This window comes from Amblyomma maculatum, chromosome 10 (assembly GCF_055883805.1).
Source record: "Amblyomma maculatum isolate TAMU_Amacu chromosome 10, ASM5588380v1, whole genome shotgun sequence".
Lineage (NCBI taxonomy): Eukaryota > Metazoa > Arthropoda > Arachnida > Ixodida > Ixodidae > Amblyomma > Amblyomma maculatum.
The window spans coordinates 53,443,449-53,457,429 of NC_139353.1; the positions used below are offsets into that span (position 1 = coordinate 53,443,449).

Here is a 13,981-nt window from a genome sequence, read left to right on the forward strand (position 1 = left end):
ATGGCGGTAACGACGGCAGCCGTGGTAGCAACGTGTGATGCGCTACTAAGTCTGCTAGTCGCCACTCCGCTGGTCGTGGCCCACTGGCGCGCCGTCTGGTTCCTCCTGGACTGGCTCGTACTTCCACAAAGACCTTACGTCAGCGGCTGGCTCTGCCTCTCTCTGGGCCACGCAGCGGTTCTGGCTGCCCACCTAGCTCAATACACGCTCGCTTCGCTCGGGGATGACGACGACGACTACAAGAGGCTTCGGCCCAGACGACCCTGGCGCCGGTTTGCGGCCCGCTTGTACACCCCGCTGCTGTCCATCGCCACGATCGCCCAGTGGCGCGGTGTCTGGCTCCTCCACGACCTCTTCCTCGCGCCAGCCGGTCCCTTGCCGTCGGCACTCATCTCCTTGGGCGTCGGTTGCGTGGGGCTGGCACTGGCCGGAACCCTGAAGATGGTACCAGCTTCACCACCGTTTGCCTTCGGCACGGACGAGCCGCGGGCCTACTTCGACGCGCCGACGCGGCTGGGCCGCCGGCCGGACGATAAGGGGGGCTGGTTGCCGTTCGCGGCTGACTGTGCGCTAACAGTGGTCGTGTTGCAGACCCTGTTGATCAGTGCTTGGCGGGGACTGTGGGCCCTTCTGGATGTGACCCGGAGGTCGGCGAAAGCATCACTTGCTTCTGGCTCGACGGCTGCACTGCTGCTACTGGCTGGCCAGGTGCCGGCCGGAATCGTGTGGCGACGACTGGGCGGAGACGACGGAGGTGCATCCAAGAATGGTAATCGAACAGTGTACAGCTTGGTGGGGTGCTGTGGCAACATTTTACGGCACAAGGGAGCAAAACACTTTTTTTTCTGCAGTGAGAAGCAAGCTTGTAAAGCGAAGAGTGTTTTTCGCACAAGAAAATTGGGCAATAATATGCAGAACTCATGCATCTAACACGTTGCCTGGTACCAATGCTAGCATCTTTTGTACAAATGCACTCAAGGTTTTTTACGATTTGATGTCCAGCCATCTTCTCCCTGTTTCACATCACCACCTGCGTTGAGTTTTGAGCTTCTAACCGTCATCCTTGACTGTGATGGACACAACCTGCATCCATTCTAGTTGGTTCTAGACGGAATTATTACTTCAGCCCATGTGCAGTTCTCTCATTCCTGACTGCACAGCTAGCATCATCAACATATTCACCAGCATGTCTGCTACAAGTCAGTCAGACATGAGAAAGCCCACTAAATACTGCCCAATAAATAGTAACATAAGGAAGAAAGGTCATCAACTATAACAAAAATAATTTTAGTATAACAGAAACTACAACCTTTACAGCAAGTCCTAACATACCACAATGTCATAGGAAAGAGTCCATCCCGAATGCGAGGCACAATAAAAATTAATGGTCTGAGAAGATGGTTGCACAGCACCCCACAACCATTCTCAATACCCAATAACTATGCCACAATGCTCAAAACTGGAAAAGGATGCTAAACAGGGAGAGTTGGAGGTGCTTCATAGTTAGAATACAGCACAGATAGACAAAGACAAAAAGAAAGGAAGAACACACACGTCTGAAAGCACACGAGATAGGACTCATACGTGCTTTTCCTTTATTTGTGTCCTTGCCTGTTTGCACTGAATTCTAACTATGAATACAAATTGGAACTCTGTTGTATACCTTGTTTCCATTTAGCACTTCAACAGCTCAAGCTCTCATTGTATCTTCATGACCCACTACAGTTTGGTTTGGTTTGTGGGGTTTAACGTCCCGAAGCAACTCAGGCTATGAGAGACGCCGTAGTGGAGGACTCCGAAAATTTCGACCACCTGGGGTTGCTGTCTACATTTTAACCTTCGTACACCGTAGGGCCTATGCAGTTGACCAGCTAGGTTGATTGTGCCAGGGCATGTCAACCTGCTCAGATCACTTTTACTAAGGCTCCCATTCACACGTGTATCCTATATGAAAACAGGCAGTCCCCTTTCAAGAATTCCCATTCACCCATGTTTATTTACACAATCTCAAATATCATTCAACAATGAAAAAAAAAAAAATGCTTACTACTGACATGTCCAGGGAAGAGCAAGAAAAAAGTAGCAGGAAAAAGTTTTTAAGCAAATAAAAGAAAATAATAGGGAGCAACCTATACATGTGCATCCATTACCAAAGTCGCTGAAGAATGCAAAAACAATCAAACACTGGCCTTAAAAAATAAAGCACGGAAAACCAAAATGACCCCAAGATGGGTGCTTAATATACAAAAATAAACATTAAGCAGGGGCTTCGTGGCAACTTCAAAGGTGATGGAAACATAAAAACAGAAGGAACTGCAAACATAGTGCATCCTCCAGCATCTTTGGTGATTTTTCACTATCAAGCCACACAGGCAAGTGCACAGATGTTATTGCAAACCATTTGGAACATAATCTGATATGTGCACCCATCGTGTACAAGCCCTTAAGTGTTCGCGCACACACACACAAAGAAAAGCAGGTACTATAAATGTCCATTACCATTTACCCAGCAGCTGCAAGAGGATCACTGTTCTGGCTACAACGTGCATTCGAGGAGTTCTGGCACTTGGCTGCGACCTACGGCTGTGTGTCCATTTGGCGCGGCATCTGGATGCTCGTCGAGGAGTGGCTGCAAGAAGACGTGCTGGCATTTGCACTGGTCGCCGTCGGATCGTTCCTCTCACTGCAGACTGTGTACGCTGCCAACAACGTTCTCACACGGGGCGTCTCCCTAGATGGACAGGGTGTTGCATTTGACATCGCCTTCCTATCAGAGCTGCTCACAATTCCGTCTTCCGGTCTATCTTGACCAATTCCACTTCGAAGGTCAGCGTGGCGTCACCTGTGCAAGGGAGGGCAAGGACAGAGTCTTCATGCTGCAGGTGGCACAAAGTCCGGGGAAACACTGTTTTGCTTTGTGTTATTCGAAACCTGGCCTTTTTCTGTACTGGGAGAAGGGGACGTGACCAAAAGAATCTGGAGATTACGAGTCTGTCAACCACAAAATATGGATTACGTGCACTGACCTGGTTACCCAGTGAAGGGACATGTGCCCGTTAAGGGCCCTGCTTCACGACGTGGTGTTCTGAAGTGTGTTGTGCTTGTGGACGTGACATTTATAAGTGGACACTCAGTAAGCATGCATTGCAGCAGACCACAGTGAAGCCTAGAGTACATATGTTCTTACAATTTAATATTTACACAGCATGTGGCTTTATTATGGGTCATTGTGATCACTATCTGCGCTGCCGCCTCTGGCCATATCAGTCCATTAGTGCTATCGCAAACAATGGGGATGATGCTCAAGGACACTATGACACCCCCTCTATAGAAAAAAAAAACGTGAGTTGTGTGCAAGCATTTGTGTCTCCTCAGACAGAATACAAATTAAACTACACAGGACTGTGCCGGCCCAATCGAATGAGGATCAGGTGACTGAAACATGCTTCCAGCCTTCCTTTCAAAACTGTCAGCCGTGGTAAGCTGCTGACGATTGCAGTGAGATGCGATATTTAGCGCCAAGATACAAGCATGCCACTCGCACAAATTCCTAAGAGATCAGTCTTTTCTGTAAGGTAAACAATCCAATGTTGTTAGCGTGCTTTAAATATCAATGACACTTAACTAGCGATATAAAACAACCTTCAGTCCTAGACTTGAACAATTTTTCAAAATATATGCCATTAATGGAAGATGCACACAAACATTCCAGAATATTGCTTCCTATGCTAGTTAATAAAGGCCTGCTTCTATTGCAGGTGTTTCGCAGCATTATAGGCCACATAATTAATAAATTTCAACAAGCACATGCACAAGAATCAAGCACATACGGAGTCATAAGCCAACATTTCGCATGCGATAGGAAAATGCTTACAGAAGAATGTTAGTAAAATTTTTCCTTAGTGTGTGAAATTGCTTTGATGCAATTGCGCTGTGTAAAGTAGCTGAAAATGTTTTGGGTGTCTTGCCAATTATCATATCTGTAGCATAGAAAATACAATGATAACGTAAACCTTGCAACGCTTTTAGAGCTCAGTGAGTAGTACCTGTGTCTGCACATGCAGGAAGGAATACTCAGTTCGCTCCCAAACGATGCACAATAATCCAGCATTGCAACAAATTATGACGTAGGTTTCTTAGTTAATTAACCTATGTACAAACCAAGTGTGACATCTCCAAGTTCCTATTTCCCATGGAAGTTCAGGCTGATGGGAGTGTTAAACCCAATATTTAGCATTCCCTATTCCTTGCATTCCAAACCGCACGCTGGATGTACAAGCTAAGCTTTTAGTCATTGTTCTAGCACTAAGAGCTTAACTTTTCCGGGAATAATGTTCACAACTAATAAATACCTCAATGGTACCTGTTTAAATGAAAGTAGCTGTGAAGGGTAGTATGATTTCGAGATGCTGGTGACAAAATTTATCAGCTATCAGCAGACACGAAGCATTCTTGACACAGTAACAGTTTTGTTACGGTGCTCCAATTAATGGGTGTGTGATGAAGTGAATAACCAAGTTAAGAAAAAGTGCAGTTAATTCTCTGAGCTCATGAAAGGTGAGAAAATAAAAATGCTGATGAGACAATAATGACTCGTGATGGAGCACACTTCTCGAGGTTTTCTTCAGATGATATTTCAACTTTTTAAGACTTCCGAACATTTTCCCTGGCTCTGTGAAACCTCAACATGCAATATTTTACTGCAACGCTTTTCGAAATATCAAGCCCTACGACCTAACCTGGTCCAGGCATGTAACGTCCCCTCTTGTGATAACATCGCATAAGCAATTATGTGTTGCGAACTTCGCATGGAAGTTGCCTTACAAACGGCAAAGTAATGCATTCATGGCCACTTGCTAAATGCACTACCAAAAAAAATGGTCAGGTAAAACAATTGTCAGACGACGCTCTGGCTAAAATTCCCCACTTTCATGTGAAAGAATCACTCACAAAAGTACTCTTACAAGTAGTATCACTTCTTCCTGTTTTTATAAGTAAATGCACCTCCTCGAAATCAACCGAAATGCAGTAATCACTTCACATGCTCCTTTGCACGTACCATTTTCCATAGGAACAATGCTACGAGAACCAGGGTGTTAACTAGCTCAAAACTTGTGATGGTCTGCAGACTATCAACACTGAGACTTGTTGGTGGCGACACAGTGAATATTTGCCAATAAGGCCGAACTTCAGATTCCAGTGGAAGTCGCAATTTGCAATGGGAGTTTTGCGACTCATACAAATTAAAAGCACTGGGGGTCCCAGCAGGCCAGTAGCGATTGCACTCACCTGGGATAGTGGGTGGCGCACCTCTGGAACCATAGGCCAAGTCTGGAGGTATCACCAGCTTGCGCTTCTCACCAACGCACATCCTGGAAAGAAGTACCTTGCTTGGCTTCAATCCTTTATGCCACAGGTCCACAAACTCTGCTAAAGTGCTTTTAAACCCGCAATACAGAAGGAATTTTTCGTTGCAGATAATTAGTAAAACAGTAGACCTTTAAAGCACCATTCCTCATATTCCAGAACGAAAGTATGTTTTTAGCATGAACTGCTGGAAAGAAAGAGGACCATCATTTACTCCTTAGACGAAGTGGTTTACGGGCTAAAAGACAAGAGAATTTTCGGTTAGCAAAAGCCAATGATGACCAATAAGTTGCTACTCTGTTCGGCTTAGGAGTGCCGTTAGTGTTTTCTATCAGTGATCAAGCCATTGATTTGTTTTACGCGCAGAAGAGCGTTTGCAGCAATGCCGAATCGTTACAGCGATCTAGTAGGAGGTCAATGACCGCGTTACTCAGTTTCTACACGTCACTGCACTACGATGACGTGTCGTATGTGCTGTTGGTACCTCGCCTTCGACTGGTATCTAGGTGAGGTCTGCGATGCGAACACATTAGTGCTGCACCGAATTTCGGACACAAAATTGAGTGAAAAGCAAGCAAACAAACAGAGTCAGCCACTAGAATGTGGTACTGCAATGTGAAACAACTATGAGGCAAATGCTCACGCCAGCAGTCCCTGATCCCATCCGCGGATGACCTGCCCAGAGCCGAGGGTGAAGGAGAGTGGCTCCCCGCGGTTGTAGCTGCTGTCGAACTCGGTTCCGTCCTCGAGGGTGCCGCGGTAGTGCATGTGCAGCACGTCTCCCTTGCGGGACCTGGCGTCGCAGTTTTCCACGCGCTTCTTGACGCCGATCTGCAGCCGCTTGCCGCCGGTGCTGGGCTCAGACGTCGCCGCTGAGCTGCTCACCGCTGCTACGGCGAGCCAAGCAACTAGGCACCAACGAGCCATTCTAGCTCCAGATGTAGAAAAGCGCTTTTCAGTTCCACACGGGCAACAAGCCTCTCATGAGGCAGACAGGTGGTGTCTGCAGGAAGCGCTGCGGTGTGAACTGCAGTAGCGGCTAAACGCGAGAAGCCGCTCTTGAACCGGCCACGTCGAAACTGTTGAAAGGTCAAAGTTTCACACGAGTAAAATGTGTGAGACCATCACTTTTCAGGCACGTCTAGCGTTCTAATACACATTGGTAATGTTAACAAGTGTTACTAACTTCGCCGCGTCCCGCCTTGGGATGAGCGACGTTCGTTTCTGAGGGTGCGTTCCAATACCCCCTCGTAGACGTCTACTTAGACGGCTACGCGAGCAGCCGCCATCTTGGGATGCGTTCCAATTCTCGCGAAGCAGTCTCGCGAAGACGGCTTCGCCGAAGTCAACATCGATGCAGACTACTTTGCTGTCTAAACATGGCGGACAGAGCGCGTTTCGCTCTGAGCGAGTCGTGCGTGCGGTTGTTGCAGTAGCTGTACGGTGGTCGTGCTCTTTGCGAACGCCGGAGTATGCATATGAACGATCTTTCAAACGTGAGTTGTTACGTCAGTGTATGCGCTAGCTAGAGGCTAATTTAGCTGTCTTTATTGTCGTGAGATGTAGCACTGCAGATTCTTTTACCGCGCTAAGAGGAAAGCGTGCGTTGGATGCTGTTGGTCTTCTTTTTTTAACTTGACGACGAGTTTCTTCAGTCTGCTTTAGTCTTGGTGTTATCGACGAACTCGTCGCACCTCGCCGGGAGTCAGGACGGCTGCTGTACGGCGCATGTGTGTGTTTCTACCTTGCTGTAGTAGCCGTGGCAAACTTCCGCCGATTTTCAGTTAATCTCAGAAGAACGAACTCGCCTGACGATGCCTACTTGTTGCGCATTGATTTTTTTGTGCCTGTACATTATTAAAACAAGTTGTCTTTGGTTACCTCGTCTAGTGACTACAGACAACAGGTGTAACGGCACAGTTTTTCGTTTGCCGGTTATTACCTTTCGTCCGTAATCGCCTCAAGTTTACAGTATTTTGCATGTTTTCATTCTTACAGCTGTGTGAATGAGACATCTGAGAAGCATGTACACTTCAGTATCAGTAATAAAAAAGGAAAAACGGACTAACGTTCTCTTCCGTCAATTCGTGATAGGGTTCATTGCGTGAGAAGTCTGTCTGCTACAAGTTAACCTATTAATAGTTTATCTACGTTGTGGCAATTGCACATGTAATATTGTTGCTGCAAAAAGTCGGCGAACCGTTAAAAACGTGATTTTCACCTGTATTGTCATAAATCTTTAAACAAAACAGCGTTATAATAGTTGTTAAAACTGTTTAGTTCAGCCTTTATGCCGCGAGGTGACGCTAGGCGTAAACAGGTAGACGCGTTCCAATACGCGAACCTGTAGACGTCTACGTAGACGTCTACGAAGCAGTCTTGCTAGACGTCTAAGAATTGGAACGCACCCTGAGTGCCCGATGCTTGCCCGATGTACACAAGGCGTGCACGACGCTAGTAAAAAGAGGAGCATTAGTGGAGCGCCACTTATAAAGATTGTGCATTCTATTTACTTTAATGAGAATAATTGTGTAGTTTGTATAATTATAACTAAAAGTGCACTATAAAACAAAGCTTGAGAAATGCAGCAAAAGCGGCAATAGTTTTCACAGCGGGAAATTTAAAACTCAATAGCCGGATCACCGTAGGTAAGAGCGGTCTTGGCCAAGCTAAGAAGCGCGTTCAGCCCCGGGTACAGATGGAATAACCAATACCACACTTAAGAATCTAGAAGGCAATTCGATCATGTAACTGATTGAAATAATGAACACGATTTGGGAAACGGGGGAAATGCCAAAGGAATGGAGGCAGTCTAACCTTATTCCAAAACCAGGCAAACCTCCGGACTCCCTCACTTCCTGCTTGGGGAAGCTGATGGAGAAGGTAGTGCAGAAAATACTCTCTAAATACATGAAAAGAGAAGGGCTCAGGCCAGACAAAATGGTTCCAGCACAAAGGATGTCATGCTTCAGTTGAAACACAGCGTCAAGATAAGGGAGAACAGACGGCCGGCACAAGAGTGATTCTCGGGCTGGACCTCACGAAGGCTTTCGATACCTAATGTAAAACACAGCTAGGGCAGTACTTGAAGGTCTGAACTATTCCAACGTAGGAGTGAAATGCTTCAGGACGTTAAGAACTTTCTTTTGAAAAGACAGTTGAATTGGTTCACAGGAAGGGAAAGGCGCAGTAACTGTCACACTTGCTCTGTGGACACCCGAACCGCGCCGAAGGGAAGGGAGGAAGGTGGGAATGAAAGTGGAAAGAGAGAAAGAGGAGCCGTAGTGGAGGGCTACGGAGTAATTTCGACCACCTGGGGATCTTTAACGTGCGCTGACATCGCACAGCACACGGACTACCATTAAATTCTTAGATCTCAAGTCCGAATCTTTAGCGATGGGGGATAGAGGAACGCCACAAGGATCTGTTCTCTCCCCCATGTTGTTCAACTTCACTCTGAGGAAACTTTCTCCTCTCCTAAGACAAATAGAGGGGATCCAACATAGCATATACGCTGACGATATCACTATTTGGACAAGTGGGGGGCTCCAATGCCGATATTCGTGTAGACTCATTCGATCGTGTGTCGTCTTTCACCTGTCCCTGTCTATCAAGTAGCGCAGTATTCCCCAGTATGATCAACCAATTGGCTCCCGTGTTTGCATTGTTGACTAATTCAGATAGCGGCGGAGACGGTAGAAGAATACGTTCTCGTCGGAGGACTGTCCTGCTCTCCGCAGGACGCCTTCCAAAACTCTACCCACCGGTGGTGGTGCTGGTGGGGGGCAATATAGGGTGCCAGTAATCAGAGTTCCAGGCTTCCTTCTTCAAGAGACTGGAAAAAGCAATATAGTCATAAACAAGTTAGCCAATTATTTGTCCCAGGTAACTGGAATCTTCCGTAGAATCTCACTCAAAGATAACGGTTTGGGGGAGCACTGCGCCTCTTGCGCCTAACACACGCGTTATCAGTAGTATCGCGTACGCAACCCCGTTCCTGAATCTACGCCAGAGCGAGGAGCAAAAACTAGATATTCTGATTAGGAGGGCATATAAACGAGCACTAAGAATTCCCCCATCAAAAAAATTCAATGGGTCCAATTGGGAATTTCCTAACTGAGATGAATTGGTCAAAAACTTTTATTGCCTCAGGGCATCAAAAGTTTTGACCAATTCATCTCAGTTAGGAAATTCCCAATTGGACCCATTGAATTTTTTTGACTGGGGGGAATTCTTAGTGCTCTTTTATATGCCCTCCTAATCAGAATATCTGAGGCAATAAATATCGACTAAAAAAAAAAATGGTCAAAAACCAATTGTTTTCGCCACCTTGGGCCTGATCATTTGATATGAATTGGTGCTTCCAACTGGAAATAATTGGTCATCCATGAAGACGAAATGGTTCACCAATTGAACTTAAATGGCATACCCATTGAGCCCAAATGGTTTGAACTCACATAGCTGAAAAAAAAGAAAAGAATGGAGATGCAATTTCAATTTTTTCTGTCGAGAAGTTACAGGGGAGCCGACTTTTATACAAGTGCAAGTGGAATGAAATTACAAGTTTTTACAGAAATCATGAGAGACAAGCATGCATCACACACATGGAACTAACACAGATTCAATGTATATATCCACAGGATCCTTTACAGACTTATATACTCCATTCATTGAACAGTGCTGCTCGGACCAGTGACACATATCTCTGTTATTGAGGGTTAACTTATTTAATTATGCCTGCACTTACAGTGGACACGATAAAATCAACAAGATTAAGCAGCATACACTTTTTATAATAACAAAATTTTCACTGTTGTCTCTTTATAGAGGTATGTATATATCTGTGCAAATCTCAGTCAAGGATATCACTGACTTCACTTTCCCAATTGGGAATGTTTCCTTAGTACCAATTAGAACCAATGGGAAGCCCAGTTGGAAGCTCAATTGGGATGCCCTGTTGGTTTCTTCACCCCCAATTGGGACGCCGAAATGGTTTCTTCACCCCCAATTGGGAGTCACGAAACCAACTGGGCGTCCCAATTCGGAGTGAAGAAACTAACTGGGCATCCCAAATGAGACTGAAGAAACCCATTAGACTCCCAATTGGGAGTGAAGAAACCAGTTGGGTTGGACAGTACCAATTGGGCAAATCATTTGGAATCGACAGAAACAAGCCCTGTCTGGTCGTCCCAATTGGACCCATTGATTTCTTTTTTTTTTTTTTACTGGGCCACCAGCGTCTCAACTGTGAAGCTGTTGAAAACGGAGTTGCATAATACATGGTGTGAAATCGCTACAGTGGTGAGGGAAGCGCAACTCTGGAGACCGAGTTTCACGAGGGCAGGAAGAAAGATCCTGGCCAGCATAGGGGAAACCCAGAGGGAGCGAATACGTGGCAGCAGAGATAGATCTTCAGGTTCGAAAAGACTGAAGATCGTTTCAATTCCGAAGAATATGCACTCGACACACAAGGAACGCAGGGCACATAGAGTCAAGTTATAAGAAAAAGACTATGAGGGGTAGACTCTACTCAAATTGCGTACTGCGATGCGGCCTAGGAGGGGCGGCGGTATTGGCAGTAATCGATGGGGACTACGAGACAGTGATCACCGGATCCCTCAAATCTAGAAACTCGCTTATAGCGGAAGAGGCTGCTCTGGCGTTAGCCTGCTGGAGCACCAAAGCCAACTTCATACTTTTGCGACAGCAAGATAGCAATAAGGAACTTTAATAAGGGGATCGTTTCGAAAGAAGCAGTTAAGAAACTTCGACAATCATTATTGGATAGAGAGATCTCCATCATGTCGGTCCCGGGTCACGAGGGGATTCCAAGCAATGAGGCTAGCTGCTAGCAGTCTCGCCCGAGCTTCCACCCGTGCGGCCGTGGAATCACCCTTACCCGGGTCGAAGGAACCGCTCATCACGTACACGGAAATCACGGCTGCACACAGGGATGAAAGATTAGACCTCCCACATACCACCAGATCGGTCTCTCACAGAGAATGGAGAAAATTATAAACAAACCAAATCTTTCCTTATCTATATGGGGAGGGAGAGGAATTTCCAAAGTTCTGCGCCAAATTCAGGATAGCCAATCAGGATCATCTCATTTGGGAATGCCCAATTCTCCCGGGCATATTGATGGAATCAGAGAGAAAGAAACCTGGTATGCCCTCCAACACTATTCCCGACAATAAAGTTTTCTCTCTCTCTTCGCCGGAGAAGCAAGCTCAAGTAGTCTGGCACAGGACGCTTTGCGAAAGAAGTCCCCCAGAGGGGTCCTTCTCCTTTGGAGGCCCCCTATGGTTTTCCTGAGGGAGTGGAGGGGCCTCTACACCTCTTTCCTCTAAATGCCAAAGGAGGCAAGGTTTTTCTGAACAATGCAGGATGCGACCAATGAAGTTTCAACCAAATCATAGCTCTGTGTAAAGCTGAAGGGCCTCATTTCAGGGACATCTGCTTTTCTTGAGCGTTTCTTGTCTCGTCACCGTCGAGACAGAGTATAGTTGTAGCTGGCTTTAAATAGATTGCAAATATACACCACGGGGAATTTGACCACGGTGATTTGCAGGTAACAGAATTAGAGAGGAAAGGAAAATATGAACTTGCAACACTAGCTTACTCTTTTATAGGATATTGCCCGACAGACTGGACGACAGAAGTATGGGGACGTGAGGATTGGGAATATTTGCATACGGGAAAACTTTAACCCGCCGCGGTGGCTCAGTGGTTAAGATACTTTGCTACTGAAGTTCCTGGGTTCGAACACGACCACGGCGGGCACGTTTCATTGGAGGAGAAACACACAGGCGTCTGTGATGTCAGTGGATGAACGTTAGATGGTTAGCAGTACTCAGGTTATACTGCTCTAGAGCACTGTACTCAGGTGGTCGAAATTATTCCAGTGCTCTCCACTATTGCCATCTCTCACTCCCACTCTCCTCCCTTTTATTACGGCGTGGTTCAGATGTCCACCGCACCGAGAAGTGCGACGGATAGCTAATCTAACCAATTTACAATATTGTACAATAGTTTTAGAAGATCAAATCGGTTGATATTGTCGATCATAAACCCTGACTGCTCATTGGAGGGTCAAATTCTAAAGTTAAAGCTCAGCTACTTTGGTCATCTGATGAGAATAGAGGAGTCGGTGGAGAAAGATTTGATGTTGGGAAAGGTTGAGGGTCACCGGAGAAGGGGTAGGCAGCGAACGCGATGGTTAGATGGCATCCTCGAGGCGCTGCAGATAAAGTTATGTGATGTTAGGAAGATAGAGACTGGAAAGCGTGGCGTGATATGGTCCATAGGGTCACGAAGAGTCGGACACAACTGAACGAATGAACTGAACTGAACAATTGTTTTATATTTCCGAATTCGAATTAGAAGCGTCAGAGTGAGAGTCGCGTGACATTGTACACGGAGCGGCAGGCGCAGCCTGGTTACCGTTGGCCAGCATGTCGCGCCATTTTACTCCTCAAGGCAGTCTGCTCATGCGCAGTGGAGCCGTAGCAGACTGCGCGCCCGATAAATAGCTTTCCCGACTTTCAAACTTGCAACTTCTCAAGGCCCGTTCACACTTGCGACTAGCAGCGGTCGCGCGACCGTTTTGGTCGAAAAGCGACAGTCGCAAATGGTCGCATCGGTCGAAAAGCGACTGCCGCGGGCCGATCGGGCACTGCTCGAATTTCCAGTCGCGCGACTACTAGTCGCAAACCATTCCACCAATCAGCGAGGTCCCGGAGTACTCGATCGAGCACCTTCTCAATGCAATTAAAGAATACCCCTACCTTTTCAACAAACGGCACCCGGAATTCAAAGGCAGGGAGAAGAATATGGCCTGGGAGGAGATTGGAAAGATATTCGAACTATCCGGTAAGTACCATGAACTTTTGAGAAATGAGTTTTTCACGCAGGCGCAACATTTTATATTGACACCACGGTGATTGACACCGTCTATTCGTCGTCGGCGTTCTTCTGGAAACACGAGCGCGGCATGCGCACCGGCTCGCCTGAAAAAGCCTAAGTGTCTGGCAAGTGGCTACTACCGACATTCGCTGTCATCGCCCAGCAGCTCTCCTACTCCCAACTCGTTCGGAACGAGAAGGCGACTGTCGCAAGTGTGAACATCGGTAGTGGCGAGCTCCTCTCCTCTGGTCGCGCGCCCTCATCTAGTCGCAAGTGTGAATAGACCTTCAGAGTTAACGGTGGGGACATGGACCATTGGAGTTAAGCTCAATTCTATATTTTATCTCAGCTTGTCCACCACGCTCTACCAGGACAAGCGCTGTCCTGTTTTTCTACCCTTCGTCCCCGCTGTTATTTTTTGGCAAATGTATCACCAACTGTCACGCCTAGCTATCGTGTTGACTACCAGACAAGACTCGAATCCAAACTCGATCGAGGGTGGTCGTGAAGTACACAAATGAAAACTTATCTTAGCTGTAACGTGTATAGAGAAGGGAAAAACGCAGTATGTAATGCTTCTCATGACAGCTAGGCGATGGTCCCGGTTTCTTAGTGCAGTTCTGTCGAAGAACCTGCAGGCGTTCGCTTCGTCTGAGCTGTGCCCATGAGATCACCTGTAGTTCAGTGAAAACGATGCCCCTCGGGCGTT

At 46.7% G+C, this 13,981-nt stretch overlaps 2 protein-coding genes across 2 annotated transcripts; one reads left to right on the plus strand and one right to left on the minus strand.

Annotated features, from left to right (window-relative positions):
• fusl (transmembrane protein fuseless) lies at nucleotides 1-1,098 on the plus strand. Its single transcript, XM_084581300.1, has 2 exons — nucleotides 1-792; nucleotides 1,003-1,098. Exons 1-2 carry the CDS (start codon nucleotides 1-3, stop codon nucleotides 1,096-1,098), a joined length of 888 nt encoding a protein of 295 aa, XP_084437426.1.
• An 878-nt stretch (nucleotides 1,099-1,976) lies between these two features.
• On the minus strand, nucleotides 1,977-6,598 carry LOC146176442 (peptidyl-prolyl cis-trans isomerase FKBP2-like). The gene is made up of 3 exons (XM_084582779.1): nucleotides 6,011-6,598; nucleotides 5,290-5,372; nucleotides 1,977-2,842 (listed from the first exon to the last, which is right to left on the minus strand). Exons 1-3 carry the CDS (start codon nucleotides 6,292-6,294, stop codon nucleotides 2,781-2,783), a joined length of 429 nt encoding a protein of 142 aa, XP_084438905.1. The 5' UTR covers nucleotides 6,295-6,598; the 3' UTR covers nucleotides 1,977-2,780.
• Between the last annotated feature and the right edge of the window lie 7,383 nt (nucleotides 6,599-13,981).